The sequence below is a fragment of the Aptenodytes patagonicus genome, chromosome 4, assembly GCF_965638725.1.
Source record: "Aptenodytes patagonicus chromosome 4, bAptPat1.pri.cur, whole genome shotgun sequence".
Classification (NCBI taxonomy): Eukaryota; Metazoa; Chordata; class Aves; order Sphenisciformes; family Spheniscidae; genus Aptenodytes; species Aptenodytes patagonicus.
Window position 1 is genome coordinate 66,856,672 of NC_134952.1, and position 19,123 is coordinate 66,875,794.

At 55.2% G+C, this 19,123-nt stretch overlaps 2 protein-coding genes across 3 annotated transcripts; both read right to left on the reverse strand.

The window, feature by feature from the left end:
* Positions 1-8,448: 8,448 nt before the first annotated feature.
* Positions 8,449-9,371, reverse strand: LOC143160112 (placenta-specific gene 8 protein-like). Its single transcript, XM_076337657.1, has 3 exons — positions 9,266-9,371; positions 8,902-9,026; positions 8,449-8,556 (listed from the first exon to the last, which is right to left on the reverse strand). The coding sequence occupies exons 1-3, from the start codon at positions 9,369-9,371 to the stop codon at positions 8,449-8,451; spliced, it is 339 nt and encodes a 112-aa protein (XP_076193772.1).
* A 4,336-nt stretch (positions 9,372-13,707) lies between these two features.
* On the reverse strand, positions 13,708-17,391 carry LOC143160113 (placenta-specific gene 8 protein-like). Of its 2 annotated transcripts, XM_076337659.1 has the most exons (5): positions 17,275-17,388; positions 15,371-15,498; positions 15,028-15,152; positions 14,134-14,237; positions 13,708-13,860 (listed from the first exon to the last, which is right to left on the reverse strand). In XM_076337659.1, coding segments are annotated over exons 2-5 (345 nt in total). In that variant the 5' UTR covers positions 15,486-15,498; positions 17,275-17,388; the 3' UTR covers positions 13,708-13,859. The 2 variants fall into 2 exon arrangements, with proteins under 2 accessions (XP_076193774.1, XP_076193773.1); XM_076337658.1 differs by lacking the exon at positions 13,708-13,860 and having other exon boundaries at positions 14,130-14,237; positions 17,275-17,391.
* Between the last annotated feature and the right edge of the window lie 1,732 nt (positions 17,392-19,123).

Here is a 19,123-nt window from a genome sequence, read left to right on the forward strand (position 1 = left end):
GTCACTGTCTCTGCACCCAAGGGGGAAATGGAGCTGTCTGGACCCCAAGCCCACCCTGTAAGCAGGGGAGGGCTGTTTCTCTGCCCGACTCCTCTGGCCCCAGCAGCTTTCTGCGTGCTGGTGGCCTGGCCAGCGTGACCCCCTGTCATCATGGTGTGTCATGGCATTTGTCTTTGGCCATCTGTGAAGTCCCTTGGCATGTTGAGTGCTCTGGCCTCCATGCAGCCTGGGGGCAGGTCCTGAGGCTCTCCTTCCCTGCTCATGGCTAGGGCTGGGTCCCCAAGACATTGGCTGCACTGAGCTCTCTTTCTTCTCTGGAAAGTCATGATTGTCCCTGCCCTTGCCCCTGCCTCTGTCCTGTCCACATTGGTGTGAGTGTGTGAGCGAGTGAGCTGGTCCTTTAGGCCTCTGATCAAATTACTGCAGCTTAGCTTGAGTTTCCCAGGAGAGAAAGAAGGGCTCTGTGCAGCTACAGGGGGGTCACCTGTCAGACGGCGAGTGGAGAGAGAGTCCAGGCTTGCCCCTTCTTTCCCTAGATGGAGTGAAGCCACTTGACAGCAGTGCGGGCAAGGCGACCCGCCTGTAAGTCAGGGCCTGAGCTTCCACCTGTGTGGCCACCTGTCCTGCTGGCAACTTGCCAGCATGACAGCTCCATCCTCGAGGTGTATGTCACGAGCTGAGGAACCCTCTGTCCCCAGGAGCAGCCCGACCTCCTCCCTGTAAGTAGGGCTGGGGAAGTAAGGCTGGGGAGGCTGCAGTGCTGCAGCCGGCTGCTTTAGCCAGCCAGCAGGAACAACCCCTCCCTTGCCCTTTAGCGGGTGCAGGTTGAGGAAGTGCTGTGCTGGAGGGAGGGCGCAGGCCCACCTTCAGTGCTACTTTTCGCTAGGGCAACCTCCCCACAGCCGGGCTCGAGGTCACTCCCTGGGCTCCTGAAGATGTGGTGTTGTGCTGCAGCCAGGAGGGCCAGCCTGTAACTCGGGCATAGGCCGGAGCATCCTGCTCCATGGGGCTTGCTGGGAGTGCAGAGAGAGCAGCAGGAGGTGCTTGGAGGGACCCTCTGTAATCAGGTGGGTATCTCTGGCCCCGGCCTTTCAGGGGCATGGGGCCGAGACGTGTAGGGCTGGGTGAGCCCTCCCTGTTATCGGGGCTGGGGTCCTGGCCCCACCAGCCTTTGGCCGTGCCGCTCCACTGCCTGGCTGCCAAGAGTCATTCCTGTTGCTGTGGGGGAAGGATGAGCTCTTTGGCTCCCTGTGTGTCCACCTGCCTGCCTGTAAGCAGGCTGTGGGTCTGGGTGCCTTGGTGCTCCACTGGCAGCTCGTGCAGGGTGACTGCCCCGTTAGCGGGGTCTAGGTCAGGGTGCCCCCGAATTCGAGAGAAGGAGCCTCCTTTGGCCTTTGGGACCAGGGCTGCCCTGTAACTCAGGGCCTGGCCAGTGCGCTGCAGTCCCAGGCACTCTGCAGTCCAGGCAGTGGCTCGAGCCCCCCGTAAGCAGCCTCTGGCTGCTGCTTTGCATGCCCAGCTCCATTTGCCCAGGGTGCCTGCCTCAGAGCCCAGCCAGCTCCAGCACCGTCTGGAACCCTGCTGTGCGTCACTTTGGTGAGAAAAGCTGATGGCTAGGGGGTGGGCCAGTGCCGGTAGTGCTGTGGGGTAGTGCTCTGGGGGTCGGAGTCCCTCTGTCCTTCAGGCAAAGGAATGACGCTTCCCAGCTCTAACTGTGTCCTCCTTCCTTTGCAGCAGCTGGTGCAGAAGGAAGAGGCATCGTGTGGAACTGCGAGGCAAGAGCGAGCACGACATGTTGTTCATGGGTACCCAATAAAAAGCATTTCCAGACTCTGTCACACATACAGCAACTTGCATACCCCATTTTGCTCTAACTCATGTCAATAAAATTGCACTACACACATTATTGTAACTTTGCAACCACAGTTGCAGTCATGGCAGTCGTGAGGCTGTTGTGTCTTTGTCCTGGGTGCTTCCGAGTGGAACCTCAGGGATCATGAGGTGGTTTCCGGGCAGGAGTTTGGTGACATTGCAGTACTGCAGAAGAGGTCTTATGGTAGATTTTGGTAGTACCGCAGTGTCACCGTGGAGGTTTTATGGGAGGAGATGGTAATACTCCCGTTGAGCAGTATTAGGGCAGTATTTTGGTGGTACCGCAGTGTATTTCGGGGGTGTAAGAGTTGGAGCTGACTGGTATTGCAGGGTCCGTGGTGCTTTTACAGTCTGAATTTGGTGGTATTGCCGTGTCCAAGGGGAGGTTTTCCAGGCAGGGCTTGGTGGCACTGCAGTGTCACCGGGGAGGTTTCACAGTCCAAGTTTGGCAATAATGCGGTGTCCCTAGGGAGGTTTTACAGTCAGGGCTTGGTGGTACTGCAGCGCCACTGCGGAGGTTTTACCGTCCAAGGTTGGTGGTGTTTCAGTGTCGCTGGAGGTGTCACAGCAGGAGGCGGCTGCACAGATACCACCGACACGCAAGACGACTGAGTGGCGCCCCTCCACTCAGCTTCCAGTGGAAATCCCACCCTCTCCCAGCAACCGCAGCGGCCATTGGCTACGGAAGTTCCTGTCCTGCGCTCTGCTCTCATTGGCTGGCAGCACTGGCCACGCCTTCCAGTTTACCCATAAGTGCATTAGACCCGGGAGGCCCAACCCCTTTCCTAGATGCCGCCATTTTGTGGGGGCAGCTTTCACACGGCGGTCACAGCCGCCATGGGACGGGCTGGCCCAGGGTAGCAGAGGGTGCGCCCTACCACCGTGGGGCGCCACGGTGCCCTGCCCGCGGCCGGCTTCCCCCGTCCCGCCCCCTGGGGCCGGATTGACGGGTCGGGAATTGGTGGGGCCGGAGCCGGGCAGGGCGGGGATTGGCGGGAGGGAGCTGGGCGGGGCCGGCTGGGGGCACAGAGCGCGTGCGCGGGGTGGTGGCCGCCTCAGTCGCTGGCGGCGGGGAGCTTGGTACCGGTGTTGCTGCCGCTCCGCCGGCCGGGTAGCGGAGCGCCGGGGCGGGCGACGGGGTCGGGCCGGGGAGCAGCGCTGTCCGCAGGTCGGTCGTGGCGGGAGACCCCGTCCGCGCGGGCGGGGCAGCGCTCTGCTCCCGGGGCCGCGGCTCCGGAGCGGCGGCGGCGGCGGCAGGAGCGGACCCGGCCGGGACTCCCGGGCAAGAACCGAGTGGGGGGAGACCAGAGCCGTGTCCCGGGGCGGGGAGGTGCTGTGCAGGGCCCGCCTTGAAATTTTGGGCCTCGAAAACAATTTCTGTGGGCTGGTTTTGGGTCTCAAAAGCAGGGGCAGAAAAAGACTAAGTCCTGTGTTTTCAGAGCTTGAAAGCAGAGATTGTCTCTCATTTTTCAGGCTGGAAGACTGAGTCTAAGTCCCGTGGTTTTGGGGCTCAAAAACAGGGCAAGTGCTGCATTTCTGAAGCTCGGAAAAAGACTTAAGTCAGTCGTGTATTTTGGGGACTTGGAAACGGAGGCTCAGTTGGCAGTTTTCAGCCCCCAAAATGGAGGCGCGGGGGGGGTGGGTGGAATGGGAGGGCATTGGGGGCAGGGTGTGTGGCCCCCCCCCCACCGGAACTGGGGGTCTGGTCATATTGGTCTCTGAAGTTAGGAAAGCTGGCATGCACAAGGCTGAACTCAATATCTGAGCTAGTCTCTGGGGGTAAAGGTGCTTTTTTCCCCAAGTTTTTAGGCAAGGCTTGTACAACCACCAGAATAGTTATTAAATAAACAATATTTAGACAATGTACAATTATGACAGTAACATTCAAGTTATGACAATGATTGGTTTACAATCTTGCCGAAAGCCCAGGCTGCTTTATTTAGCTTTTAACAAGATGGAGCAGTTAAACCAGAGCTGTAATTGCATGGAGCTTCAGTTAGCTTGTAACAGGAAGGAGCTTCTACAATCCAGAGCTGGAAGCAGCAGGAGTGTCTTTTCTCCAGCATGGGCAGTAGCTGGAGCTAAAATAACTTGGGGCTTCAAATAACCTGAGCTAGAACATCCACTGTCTGGAGCTGAAATTACTTGAAGCACAAGTGTCCATCAGCCAAAGCTGTCACAAGCAGGAGCACCTCGTGTCTGGAGTATCCAGGAGCAGAAGCTGGAGCTGGAATTACCTGAAACTCAGAGAAGCCCAAGCGTCCATCTGTTGGAGCTGCAGTATAGCTGGAGTGTCTATTAGCCAGAAGTGGAGCATCTCATCCCAACTGTGCAATAGTCAGAGCCGCGATTTGGAGCAGGAGATGAAATAACTTGGAGTTTCAAATACCTGGAGCTGTGAGAACCAGGAGCATCTCTTACCCAGAGCGTCCAGTAGCTGGACTGTCAGCTGGAGCTGTAACAAGCCAGGGTGTCTGTTAGCCAGGAGCCATGCAGGTGCAGGGAGGCGAGTCATCCTTCTGTGAGCAGGGAGCCCAGCCTCTTCCCTCAGGGATTCAATCCATACCATATGCCCCCCTCTGTGTGGAGGGTCTCTCCCAGTCCTGTTCGTGAGTGCAGAAGTGAGGTGGGGGTCCTCCCAGCTCTCCTGGGGCAGCCCTGCTGTGAGGGGGTGCAGGGTGTGGGTGAAGTGGCAGCATGAAGCAGCAGAATCTCCTCCCTGTCTGAAGGGGAGAAGAAACAGAGCTCCTGGGTGCACAGCCCCAGAGACCCCACGGGAGATGCCTGTCCCCTCCTCAGCCATAAGAGTCACATTTCTCCCCAGAGGGCAGGCAAGAAAGAGCATCTTGCTCAAATCCCTCTGCTAAGCAGGGTGCATTTCAGCACAGCACAAAACAACAGGGAGCAGCACTGGGGCTATCAATGGGGTGCAGCTGGGTTGGACCCTAGCAGCTCTTGCTCCACCTTCCCTGAGCTTCCTTTGCAGCTCCCAGCCTCCCAAATGTGATGCACAAACTGCCTGGGAGGAGCTTTGGTTGGGGGGGCTGTAGGAGCTCTCTACAGAGCACTGATCATTCTTAGGCGTCACCTGCCCCACGCTTGTGTTTGTACAGTGCAGCAGGAGGCAATGGGGGCAGCCCCCCCCCCACCCCAGCCCAGCCAGCCCTGCTCCAGCAGTCCCTTAGCCCAGCTGCAGGAGCAGCCACAGAGGACCCAGTAACAGACTGGCCAAGAGGGACAAGTGCTGAGCTGGGAGCCCCAGGCATCCCTGATGAGCTCAGCAGGGAGCCGAGACCTCCTTGTGAGCCAGAACACATGAACTGCAATGACAGCAAGCTGACCTTCCAGCAACATCTGCTCTGTGGTGTCCTTCACCCACTTAACATGTCTACACTACAAAGTAAGATGGTACCTACCCAAGACAAGCTGCTCTGCAGAATCGCCCCGGACAGACAGATGCTTGCCAGGGATGCTTGGCTGACTACCCCCTCCATGATGTGGACCATCTGTGACAAGAGGCTTTTCTGTCATTGCTGCTCCTGGCAGCAGTTTGGCAAGTGTCATGCTGATAACACCTCAAATAATACATACAGGTGTGCCTGTAGGTAAGTGATCATAAGTACATACTTGCTTTACTAGTTGTGATTTGTAGTAACTTGTAGTAAATTCACAGAAGCAAAGCCTCTCTATCCTTGTGTACTACAGCATCCTACAAACCAGCTGTAGTGACATTCACACACCTGTGGATCATGTTGCCCACATATGTTGTGGCACTGCCACCTGTGCAGCCAAATCAGCCCTGGCCTGAGGCTCCAACAGGGACACATGCCCTGGAGTTGGCATCACCCAGCTCAGCCTGGTGCAGCCATGCTCACCCCACAGCCCATGCACAGATGATGGGGTCCTCAGCAGGGCCAGCCCTGCACTCAGAAGTTGCTCCCAGAGAAGGGGGAAACCTGCCCAGGGCAGTTCCACATGGCACTTGGCACCAGCCAGCCCAGGGGGAGGCACCCGTGGACCCCTGCAGTGACACCCCATGGAGTGCCCCAGGCCTCCTGCCACCCCACAAGTCCCCACGTGGCCCCCAGCCCGCTGCAGCCTGCACCTGGCCCAGGGACAGGCACCACTGCCCCCAGCAACACTTGGAGTGGTCCCCGCCCTGGTGAGCAGCAACAACCAACACCACCACCCACAGTGGGGTTTTCCTGGGCAACAGCTGGACACAGCCCTGGTGTGTCCTACCCTGCTGGACTCTGCCACAGGCACAGCACCTCCTGCAGCATGACCTCAAGACTCCCGTGTCCTGGCCAGCAGCGAGAGCCCGCTCAACCCTGATTGTGGGACTGTTTGGCCGCTGCTTTGGGCACTCACGAGGCATTGCCTGCAGCTCCTGTGCCCACCAATGTTCCTTGAACAAAGTGAGCACCGGTGCCCCTCACCCAGGCTCGGGGCTGGCTGCTCCTAGCTCCTCACTGCACTGCTGCGGCATTGCCTGCAAGGACAAGAGCCCCATGAGGACCCAGGTCCCTGCGGGGGTCAGAGCTCTGTCCCCGGTCCCAATGCCCCAACCACTGCATGTGTTGGGGGAGAAACAGCCCTGGAGAGGAGACCCCATGAGCAGGGATGGGCAAAGCCATGGGGTCCCAGCAGCCCCTGCCAGGATGGGCCAAGGGGTAGAAGGACCCTAAGCAGGAATGACTGTCAGGGGACCCCATAACAACCATCACAGTGGGAGGGGAGATGGGGGCAGGGGGTCTGCAGGAGCCCCCATGCTGGGGACACAGGGCTCACCTGTCACTGGAAAGGGGGCACCCCAGCACTCATGGGTGGCTTTGAAGACCTTGACCCTAGGTGCTTTCAGCTCATCCATGAGCTCCCAGAGCAGCAGAGCTGTCGCTGAACTGGCCATCTGAAATCCTGCAGCTGCCCGTGCCATGGGGGGAGGCTCAGACCCAGCCCCACGCCCCTGCTCCATGCCTGGTGGGCTGCAGGTGATAGGTATTTGGGTCTAGCAGCCAGGGGCGAGCAGATGTGACCCAGCACACCTGTGGGCCATGCACAGACCAGCACAGTGACATCTGTCTCCGCAGCAGACACACACACTTGTCAGCTCCCAGCTCGGGCTGTCACCATGCCACAACCACCTTCTCCTGCTTCTCTGTGCATGTTTTGAGTGTGCAAACACATGCATACGTGCTGTCAGCAAGTTCACAGCCTCACCCCTTCACGCCAGGGATGTGATGGTGCTGCAGCCACTGCGAAAAATGCAACGGGAGTTGCAGCAGGGAAAACAAAGTGGGTGGGAAAGGAATTTTTGACTAAAACCCACTCCTGTTCTGGAGGTGCCAGGGACAGAAGCACAGATGTGCCAGAGCCTGAGGGTCCTGTGCAGCCCCAGCCCACCACCATTCTGGGCAAAAGCACCTTTTTTCTGTTAAAAGCAACAAAGCTTAAACCAATCTGAGCCAGCGCTCGGCAGCTGCAGAGCAACCCCAGCCCCAGCATTACCTCTTCCCTGTTCTTTGCCATGGCAGGTAATGGATAAACCCCTGCACACCCAAGCCCCAGCGAGGTGCAGATTGTCCCAGCTCTTCCACCACAGTGTATTATACCCAACACCCACAGCTGCAGGGGTTTCACCCCACAGAGAAGCACCGCCCACGCGACAGGCTCCTAATGGGGTTTGTGAGGAGGAAGCCAAGTGGGACTGTGATTCCTACACCATCACCATCGCTCCCCCACTGCTGCCTTCTGTGTCTTGGTGCTGGGGACGGTCCAGGCAGAAATGGGGATGGGTTCAGTGCTCTCGGGCCTCTCCGAGCACAGGGTGATGCTGTCACCAGCTCTGCATGCTGCCGGTGTCCACGGAGAAGCTGAGCTGTCCACAGCAGGCTTGGCTTTTGTTTTGTTTTATCTTGTCACTGAACTTTGTGGGCTGGTCTCATTGCAGTGTGGGTCTGCAAGAGAAAGTCTCCTTTATCTGATAACCTCAGCATTGCTCTGACTGCACAGCATATGAAACTACAATGCTGTCCTCTGGTGCTGCAGGAGGACACAGAGAAACAAATAATAACACACAGGCAGGAAGACAAACTCTGCTGTTTATTGCTGGTGTTACGCAGGGAAGGGGGGGAATGAACCACAATCAAGGCAACCCCCCCCGTGATGCATTTCCCAAGGGCCAGGGCAGCGGTGACTCCTGCTCACAGCGGCTCCACAGGGTGTAGCGAGGACGGTGGCATCTGCAATGGGATGGGAGAGGAGGGTCAGGGAGCAGGGCCATGCCTTGCCACACCATGCACATGTGTGTGTATGCGTGTCTGTCTGTCCCCGTTCGCCCCCCCAGTCCTGCCTCACTGGACCCAGGTGGTGGGCCCTGAGCAGATCCCCCATCCTGCAAGAGGTTCCCAGCAACATTTTGCTGCAGGACAGGTCACTCTTGTCACCTGGCCATTGCTGTTTCAGCACCGCACCAACCCCGTGTCTTAAGTCAACCATCAATGGAAAGGGAGACTCTGGGAACTCACTTGGCTCTGTGCAGCAGTGACTTTATAAACCAGCGCCAGCACGCCCAGCTTACCAGAATATACCCAGCTCCTTCCTCCGGTTGATGTCTCTCTTCAGCTGGCAGAGCGTGCACATGGGGCAGCACATGGTGGAGGCGCAGTCACCCAGAATGGAGCCCTGCGGAGCAAGGGACATTGTATGAATAATCCCTTCCCACATCAGCTTGTAAGCGTTCCTGTTTTTCATCGTCAACACCCCTGGGCAGCTCAACCCTGGCCCCACAGCACACTGCCGCTCATGCCCAGCGAGGACTGGGATGAGGCAGTGTGCGACGGGATTACCTCCGGCTCACAGCAGGGATGCAGACGTGTCCCTGGCTCCCTGCCTGCAGGGCTGCCCATGCAGGTCCCTGCCACTGCTCTTCCCCTCGGGCACCCCTTTCTCCTTCCCTGAGCCGGCACCCCAGCACCCAGCTCATGGCTGTCGCTGCCAGCGGGGCAGGCCCCACGGTTGGTCACTGACAGGGATGTTGTATCTGGTGCGGTAGAGCGTCCTCATGGCCACGCTGGGGCCGCACAGGCAGCACTCGTTCATGTCCCCAGCCACTTGGCACCCCAGGCAGCTGAAGCAGAAGGCTCCACAAATACCTGTGGGGCAGCAAGACATGGGCTTGGCTGAGGAGTGCAAAGAAAGAGGAAAGGGGGGAAAACCGGCTGGGGATGCGGCTGTGGGAGCCATGGCTCTTGACCTCAGATGAGAGCTGCTCTGCCACTGGTACCCACAAAAATGGGGTTTGCAGCAGGGGTGATGCCACAGAAGGAGCGGGGAAAACACCAGAAACACATCGTGACCCAACACCAGGAACGAGGGGTATGTGTGTACTCACACACGCCAAAGTCGGAGCAGCAGTCCAGCAGCCCTGACTGCCACTCGCCTACCCGCGGGGCAGTTGAAAACTGGGGCTGAACTGTTATCACGTGGTGAGAAGCCATTGGCAGCACGGGGTCAGGTCCCTCCAGGCAGTTTGTGGACTGGAAGGAAAAGCCATCAGAGAAAGATGCCGCAGGTGTTTCTGAAGTGGGTGTCTTGCTCAGGCTGCTGCATTCAAAGACAGAGGGCAGCACAGGTCCTGAGGTGTCCCCACTGCCAGGGCACTGCCTGGGCAGTGGGGGGCACAGCTGTGCCAGGAGCTGCTGCTGTCCTTTGCAGCAAAGCTCTCCCCAAAACCAGCCCCCCACCAAAGGCAGCAGAACCTCATCCCCCTGCCTATGCAAGTAAAATGCCTCTGTAAGAAGAGGTCCTTCTGCTTCAGAGCCTCAGTGCTTCAACACTTCAATCCTGTCTTCTCATCCCCAGTTCATCTTTCATCATTATCTGCTTAAAATGGTAATTTTTTTTTATGTTCACAGTGTCCCAAAGCTACTACAGCTCAGTCCTAGTCTTTCCCAAGCTCTCAATAGTCACCTTAATCCTTGCTTTGTTCCCTGAACATCTCAGCCTGTTTGCCTCCCCCTCTCCCTTCCTTCTTCACCTGCTTTCTTAGCAGGCTTCAAGGCAGTGGGTTTTCCTTGTCCATCACCCTAAGCCCAGTCACCAGTTCCCATCCCTCCTCCACTTGCCTATCTGTGCCAGTGCCTCGTCCTCGTCCTCGTCCTCCTCTCCCTGAGTTCCCTGGGGCCACCATGGCCCCTGGAGCTCCACTCCTGCCCATCCTTCACCAGCAAAGGGCTGCAGCCTCTGAGAGCAGCAGCAGAGCTCCTGCCCTGCAGCACCATCCCCAACCTCACCTGACCCATGTAACGACTCCACCTGCACCTCCATCTCCACCTCCAGGTGTGGCCCCTTCCCTCCCCGCTGCCACCTGCAAGGCACAGCACCACCCTCTGCCATTCTCACTTCAGCTTCGGAGCTTTAATTTAAAAAAAAATAAAATAGAGGATGCTCTCATAGGAACTTCCATACAGACACTTCCTGCCCTGTGCCCAAGCTCGGCACCGCTCTGCTAAGCAGCACAGGGCTGAGGTGCAAAGGCTCCCGTGCTCTTACAGCTACAAGGGCGCTCTCCTGCTCCCAACGCACAGCCACACATCCTCAGCAAAGAAATCATCAGCAGGAAAGTAGCCTGAACTTTGGACCCTGTAACTGTGGGCTGCTGCTCCTTTGCCCGGGAAGGGTCCCAGGGCAGCTCCCCAGCGAGGTCCTCTCCAGCTGCCACGTCCCTGCACGGCGCATGGGCATTTCCGTGACGGGCATTACAGGTGTTTAACAGAGCACTTTTAGACAGTTCGTGTCCTGCCTGCCCCTGCCCAGCTTTAACACGTTTGTCCTGCCTGCACAGGCAGCACCGCTTCTTGTCTGGGTGACAGCCGGGGGGGGGGATGCCAGGCAGGGGCAGCATGGGGGTCCCATGCAAGGACAGGGATGCCTAGCAGCAGGCAGGACCGCAGGGACCACAGGGAGAAGTGTGTGCGGGTGCAGCAGCAGGAAAAGGTTTAGGGGCAGGACCCCACCAGCCTCCCATGCCAAAGGAGGTGCTCCCCCACCGCTAGATAACGAGACTAATAGCAGCGCACAATGAAAATGCAGATGGGCAGTGCTCACTGCCACACACACGCTGTGCCTTTTGCAGGCAGGGCTGACCACAAACTTTCCCTTCCTCTCCCCAAGTACCAGCGCACCACATCCCTGCACAGATGGAGGCTGCGGTGCAGAGCAGGCGGCAGCCTGGAGAAGCCTCCACCGCACGCTCATCTACTGAGAGGTGGCCCAGGCCCAGCACACCCAGCACATCACCCCGAGTGCCCCCAAATCTACAGCTCCATGGCACCACCAGCAGTGTTGGAGCGGCTGATGGGAACAAAATGGATCCTGAGGTGCGCGCAGCCACACTTCACCAATAACCAAGGTCATAAAGCAGCATTTTGTTATGTATAGGCACATGTATATGTGCACAAATGAACAATACAGTGCAAAAGTTGACGTCCTTTACCTCTGCTGCCCACTTCTGTTGAGATGCCTGTCAGCAGCACCCGGCATGCTCCGATTTAGCTCTGAAGTAGTTTTCCAGGTAGAAAAACCTCACCTCTGTTTCCACCCTTTCCCTTTCTCCAGCAACACCACTTCAGCCACAAGTAGTTTCCATAGTTTTGTACTGCAGCTCTTGCTGAAGCAAAGCCAAGCCATACGTACCTGCTGAGCCACCCTTGTCCCAGGAGACGCATATCCTTTTCCTGATTCTCATCCTTTATATGCTCTGGGTGCTCCCTGGCGAACGACCTCTGCTGCCTCTGACTAACAAACCAGATACCGGCTTAGGTGCTGCTTTGCACAATTGCAGCTTCCCTGCTGAAGGCAGCCAGCTGCAAGCTTGCTGCAAGCTTGCTGCTGCTTCTGCAGGGCTCCTGCTGCCCCCCCCCCACCTTTCCCCACCCCAGCATCCTGCAGGCCCAGAGCCCTGATGGGACATGCCGCTTTTGGTAGTGGTTTTCAGAGAAGGACAGTTTGCATTCAGGCTCCTGTGCTGCCTTAAGCAATCTGCTGCTGGAGCTGCAGCACCTTTCTTTAATTGAGCCTGACCATCAGCAAGAACTGACCTTAACTCCATTGGGTGACACAGGCAGTGCCTCGAGGTACAGCTAGGAAATCATACCACGCTGTGCTGGGATGAGACAGCAGCATTCTTCTCTCCCCTTCTCCACATTCCTGGCTGTCATGGTTTAACCTCAGTCGGCAACTGAGCACCACACAGCCGCTCGCTCACTCCCCCCCCGCTGGTGGGATGGGGGAGAGAATCGGAAGAGCACAAGTGAGAAAAAACTCATTGGTTGAGATAAAAACAGTTTAATAATTGAAATAAAATAATAACAATAATAATAATAATAATAATATAATATAATAATAATACACAAAGCAAGTGATGCACAGTACAATTGCTCACCACCTGCTGACCGATGCCCAGCCAGTCCCCAAGCAGCAGCCCCCCCGGCCAGCTTTCCCCAGTTTATGTACTGAGCATGACATCACATGGTATGGAATGTCCCTTTGGCCAGTTTGGCTGTGCCCCCTCCCAGCTTCTTGTGCACCTCCGGCCTTCTCAGTCGGTAGAGCACGGGAAGCTGAAAAGTCCTTGACTAGTGTAAGCACTACTTAGCAACAACTAAAACATCGGTGTGTTATCAACATTGTTCTCATCCTAAATCCAAAACAATGGTATGGAATGTCCCTTTGGCCAGTTTGGCTGTGCCCCCTCCCAGCTTCTTGTGCACCTCCAGCCTTCTCAGTCGGTAGAGCATGGGAAACTGAAAAGTCCTTGACTAGTGTAAGCACTAGTTAGCGACAACTAAAACATCGGTGTGTTATCAACATTGTTCTCACCCTAAATCCAAAACACAGCACTGTACCAGCTACTAGGAAGGAAATTAACTCTATCCCTGCCAAAACCAGGACCCTGGCTTTTACCTCTCTTAGGCTAAAAATGCAGTTTTCTGTATTTCCAGGGATCATCCACAGGACCGTCTGGGCCATCTGGGGTTTAAGCAGGTGGGAGTGCTGCTGCACGGACCTACCCCACAGCACTGACAGAGCCTCTACCTGCCCTTTACAAGGTTTGTGGTGAAAGTAAAGGCAGAGGGGAAAAAAGATACCATATTTTCCTTAGAGAGTGAGGCTGGGGGAGATTTGTAGGGATCAAAAATCCTTCAGCGTCTGAGAGTGATGGAGAGAGGGTGGATGTAACCTCTGCCTTTTGGACAGAGAACGTGTTGCTAACAGCCCAGCACAGGCAGGCATGCTCTGCCTGGCTGTGGCTGGGAGGCGGCAGGGTTTGCCCATGGAGAGGACTTGGCCAACCTATGACACAACCAGGTTTTTAATTGCAGGCAGCTGTGAATTCATGCTTAGGATCCATAGGGGAGCATGTCTCTGCAATGCAGGAGATAAGCTGGTGCCAGGCAGCCAAAAATCCCTGTGGCTTTATGTTCAGAAAGGTGGGACTGGCCAGCAGCCCAGGATGGCCACCCGGGCCACCACAGCAGAGACAACTCGGCACTCGGTGGCCTGCAGCCATCACCTGCCTGCAGGAAGCCCCAGCTCTGCCCTGGAGCAGAAGTCACTTTTCCAAATTTTACAACTTGGATGAGCAACACCGACTCCTCCTATGTATTAAATCCTTTCTAAAAGTTGAGTGAATAACAAAATACTAGTGAAAATCTTTCTCTGCAGTGGGTGCAGGGAAATCTCAGCTGCACCAGGAGCTGCTGAGACAGATGGAGCGGGAGAAGGATGGGTGTTCTCAGGCGGTGCAAGAGTGACACACACACAGGCAGGAAGGCAAGTTCTGCTGTTTATTCATGATATTACTCAGGGAAGGGGGAATCAACTGTAGCTAAGGCAAACCCCCGCCGTGGTGCATTTCCCAAGAGCCAGGGCAGCAGCAACTCCTGCCCACAGCAGCTCTGCAGGGCACAGTGAGGACAGCGGCATCTGCAATGGGATGGGAGAGGAGGGTCAGGGAGCGGGAGCCATGCCTCGCCACACCATGTATGTCCCCCCAGTCCTTCCCCCCCCGTCCTGCATGAGGTTCCCAGCAACATTTTGCTGCAGGACAGGTCACTCTTGTCACCTGTCCATGGCCATTTCCCCACTGCAGCAACCCTGTGTCTTACATCAGGCATTGGCAGAAGGAGAGACTCCAGGAAGCTGCTTGGCTGCGTGTGGCAGTGGCTTTATAAACCAGCGCCAGCACGCCCACCTTACCAGAATGCGCCCAGCTTCCTCCTCCGGTTGATGTCTCTCTTAATTTGGCAAACGGAGCACATGGGGCACCACATGGTGATACAGCAGTCAGAGCAAATGGACCCCTGTTAGAAGGAAATTGGTTAGGGACAGAGGCTTCCCAAAAGCCATGTTTCGGCCAAGAAAAGGTTAATCACATTCCACGTCGTGTGCCCTTTGTTTCCTGGCTGGCTGCAGCATCCTGAGTAGCAGACACTAAAAACCGGGGCTGGCAATCCCCCCCACAGTGGAAAGGAAGGAGGGAGTCCTTTCTGCAGTCTGCAGATAGCTACTTATCTTTTGGCTCCCAAGGTTAAGACTGGGCGGGAAAAATGCACACAGAAAGAGATAACTTGGGCAAACTGGACTTGGGCCACCATGCTTTGCACTGGGGACAGCACTAACCCCCGGTGGGAAGAAACCATTTCACATATGTACTGTATGCAGATGTCCACCTTTCTCCTGCATCTGATTATGGATGTTTATCTGTGCAATTGACTTAATCTATTCTTTAGTCTGCCCACAATTATCTCAAATCTTTCCCATCTTTCAAAGACTGGGGATGGTGTGGGGAAGCAGCAGCCGAGGCTCTGCAAGCCGCTGTGGTCAGCAGCACCTGAAGGCAGGACACGTGCCCCCGGTGAAAGGTGCTGCGAAGGAGCTATGTCCAATTAATGTGCGTTGTTGGACACCAGCCCAGGGATCAGCGCGGCGGAGGGCATCCCAACCCCTGTCCTGTGCTCCCGGCATCATGCAGGGTATGAAAGTGAAAAAAGGGCAAGCCAAGAGTGCTGCGGCCCTGTGCTCATCCCTGATGTGCAGAGCACCTCATCTTTCAGCCTCGCAGCATGGTGAGGGGGTGGGTTAACCACTGACCGGGATGTTGTATCTGGTGCGGTAGAGGGTCCTCATGGCCACACTGCTTCCACACAGGCAGCACTCGTTCATGTCCCCGGCCACTTCGCAGGTGAGGCAGGGGAAGCAGAACATCCCGCAGCAGCCTGGCAGAGGGAGAAATGCAGCAGCGGGTGAGGCTCTGCCAGCCCGCCTGGCACCGCCAGCATCTTGGGAGGAACTGGGAGGACCAGGCTACACGGCTGTAGCTACCGCACCACCAACCCAAGCGGCAGGGGTGAGAAAAGTGTCCCGAGAGGGCGTGGGACCGATCGCAGCATGTTGCTGCTGAGGGCTGAGAGATGGGACCGCCCGAGGCACTCACAGACGCCACAGTCGGTGCAGCAGTCCATCAGCCCTGTCTGCCACATGTTCCTCGAGACAGTGGGCGTGGCCATGCCGTACTGCGGCTGGATTGTCACGACGGATGGGGCGGCCATTCCTAGTTCTCTTCTGAAAGATATGGGAGGGGAATGGGACAGTTAGTGAAAAAACTGCGGTTGCTCTGATCCCCCAACCGAGCTGGTTGCCATTGCTCTTCAGCAGGTGGCCTTTCACCCAGCTCCCTTGCTGCTGCTGGAGGCGATGAAGTATAACCATATCTTACCTGCATTTGTGTCTTTTCAACGTTTTTGCATTTTCTGCCATTTTATCCAGCCTTCAAAATAGCATCAGGCCATTGACGTTCCCCACTCCACCCCAGAAAGGCTTCGCTAGTGCTTAGACACAGTTCACCGATTTCCCTTGTGCCAGGCAGGGCTGGGCAGTGAACCTAGGCTAAAGCCAGTGACTCGGGCATTTTGGTTGTTGAACTTGGCATATTTTACACAAAATTGCTTTGGCATGGGTACAAAGTATGCGGGAAGCAGCCGTGGTCTCGCATTTCCTCGTAACGAAGCCGGGCTCCACACAAGAGAGATATCGGAGAAAACTAGGATCTCAGGTTTCTTGTCGTAGAGAGCCAGAAAGGGAGAAACTCAACGCTATGTCCCAAGTCTGAACCCCAGTCCTTGCCTCCCTGTGGTTAAGCAAGCGAGTAAACCTTGAAAACCAGTAAGCCTCAGGTCTACAGAAAAAAACCCAAAACCAAAAATCTCTGTGCTCCTATTCTCCCAGCCGAGTGAAAGACAGCACAAACCATTCTCAGATAACAATTAAAAGCAAGTTTTGCCCTGAGGCCAAGTTCTTCTAGCTATGCACAAATAGAAGAAAGGGGAAGGGGAAAAAAAAAAAAGATAAACTGCCTGCTGGCTTGGGTTTTTTTTCGCTTGTTTCCGCCCCCCCCCCTCCTTCCAAATAGCAGCGTGGCAACGGCAGAACCATGCTTCTGGGTGATCAGGCTCCTCCCCGCGCAGCTCCTGAGCTCAGAAGCCAGAACAGAAACTGAGATGAAGTGTGCGATGCTGCAGGGGGGCACCATCCCTCTCCACCCTTTGGGGCAATGCACGCTCCTCCAGAAATCCCACTCCTGGCTTCACCTGGCAGCACATGCCAGCCTGCAAGCCCGGCGCGAGTGCAGCCAGAGGCAGTATCGGGTATGTGTCCAGAGGGAAACTGAGTGAGCATTGCCTCCGAGCGCTCCCCTCTGCCGACCCACAGCCATACTACCGACACATGGTAAATCTCTCTACTTTCTACACTTTTACAAATGCACAGTATTCTGCATACGAGTATCATTCACATACTTTCTTTTCTCTTAGCTGCAAATGTTAATGAAGAGATTGCAACATTAAGATGCTCTTATCACCAATCACATGCCCCACTGAAAAGGACAGCAAATACACAGGGAGACCAGGCAGCAACATACAAAACTGACCGACATCCAAGCTTCTGGCAGGACAGCAGCTACATCCAGCATATCCTTAGAGCCCACCAGAAAACACATACAGCTAAGCAGCCTTGCTAAGAGGAATTTGGGCTTGAGCATCCACGCAGACAAGAGAGAGCCCAATTTAAACAGAGAGCAAAGTACCAGCCAGATTCCTTTAACACAGTTATAAAATTCTGGTAGTAGGAGAAAGCAGCAAAAAAGAAGTAACCTCTCCATAATCCAGCTTTTGTGCATAGCTTTTTAAAAGCCTCCCCCCTTCCCCAAGTAGGATTTGCCATATAGTTTGCTTTATATTATGTGCTGAGCGGGGGGGGGGGGGAATCTCTACTTTTGCACTATTTTCCTACTCTTCCCAGGCTAACAAGTTTTTACTATTTTCATGCTTTAAGAGAACCAACCTTCTGGTGAGCTGTCTCTGTCAGTGCAGGCTTCCTTGCCAGCCGGGGTCCTGTGCAGAGAGGTTCGGGGGAAGATGAAACTAAAACTTTCTCACTCTTGGAGGCTTTTATTGGCAGCCTTGCAGTGAGCAAGTATAATGGTGGGAGGTAACTGGAGGGGGAGGTCAGGAGCTGTGCCCTGTTTATATGACTACAGGCTTAACACACATGCAGAGCACAACCTTTTTTTTTTTTCCTTCTTTTCCCAGAAATAAATCATAGACTGCTATTCATCTTTTAAAAAAATGGTTGCATGTATATCATCTTATTCCCATAATTCTGTGTACATGTGGTTGTTGTTTTGGGGAGAACAGCTCTGAATGATGTGCATTCGTTGGGATAGACATTTTTCTAACATTTTTCCCCAAAGAAAAAGCATACTTCTCGGACCCCAGACCAGGCTAAATGAAGAGCACCTCAGGATGCTTCACTCTGAGCTTTTCCCTTTCCTCAAGGAAAAGGCTTCGGACAAAGGGGTTGTGCAGATCTGCTTGCTTTCACAACCAGGCTTGGGCGACGGCAGGTGGGCAGCGTGGTGGCAAAAGGGGGCAGTGGCAGGGGCTCCTGGGTGGCCGAAATGTCCCTGCGGCAACCAGAGCAGCCCCTGCCCCAGCCTGCTGACGCAGGGGGCAGAACAGGACACTCTCAGTCAAAGCCAGCAACAGCTAAACCCATCTGCATCAGGGGGTGGCTCCCTGTGGGTCAGCACCCTGTGCCATGACACTGTGATGGGGGGAAGCCCCAGCCCCGACTGAACTCCTCCACCTTCATTCAGCCCCATATACGGAGGCAGCAGGACACGATGGTACCTTTGCTTTTAATCCTCTCCTCCATCTGCAGCAAGTGTGCTCCCTGCTCCTTCTTAGGGATGCATTTGGGTTTTCATTTCTGAATTAGTAAATACACCCCACGTGAAGGTTTTCTATAAAAATTAGTCTGAGTCCCTAAGTGCCTGTCACAAAGCACATAGCCCAGCTATTGTAAAATTAACTGAGTTCTTACACGCATCCGTTTCCCTCTATGTGATACTAATATTTACTATTTCTTCATTAACATGCCCCAAATATTTAACTGCTCATGCCCTGTGCAAGTCACTGAAAGTTTTGGATGCACTTCCACATTTCGTAGAGAAGCTGTGACACCAGGACAGCAGTTTTTGTTTCCCAGCATGATGTACAGAATGTGCAGAGAGCAGAGAGTGGGTCTGAGCGGCTGCTTGCCCAGGAGCAACGCAAGTTCAAAGCATCCCACGTGAAGTATTGATGGGGTGTTCCCCTTGTCTCTCACCATCGACAAGAACAGGGGAAGGAGAAGTTTGGGTTAAACTGCAACTTACCAGCTTTGCCGGGATTTATGGTGCATTAAGTGGAGCCTTTTACCAATAGTGCTGCCGAGATGAGTGAGCTGTGCCCTGAAATGCTCCCCTTGGCTTTCAACAGCTCCAAAGTTTAACTGCGGCCGTCCCTGCTTTATGACAGGGCTGCCTGGCTGACCCCTGGCTGGATTGTACACTTTTTTTTTTTCAAAAACATTGCAAGAAGCTGCGGGAACTGAAGTTTGCAAAAAGTTGTAGTTGAGCAGATGCTTTCTAGAAGAGGAGACACCTGACATCCCACCAGCTGGCTAGACTAGGCTTATGCAAAATGCCAGCTAGCCTAGGAGTCTGCTGGAGAGGGAGGGAAATGGGAAGCTGAAATGCACGGTTGGTATGGGAGGTAACACATTAAAAAAAAAGCTCATCAAGCAAAGCTGAGAGCGAACATCCACACAGTGCTGTGGCTATGAAGCTCAGAGCGCCAGTGCTTGTAGG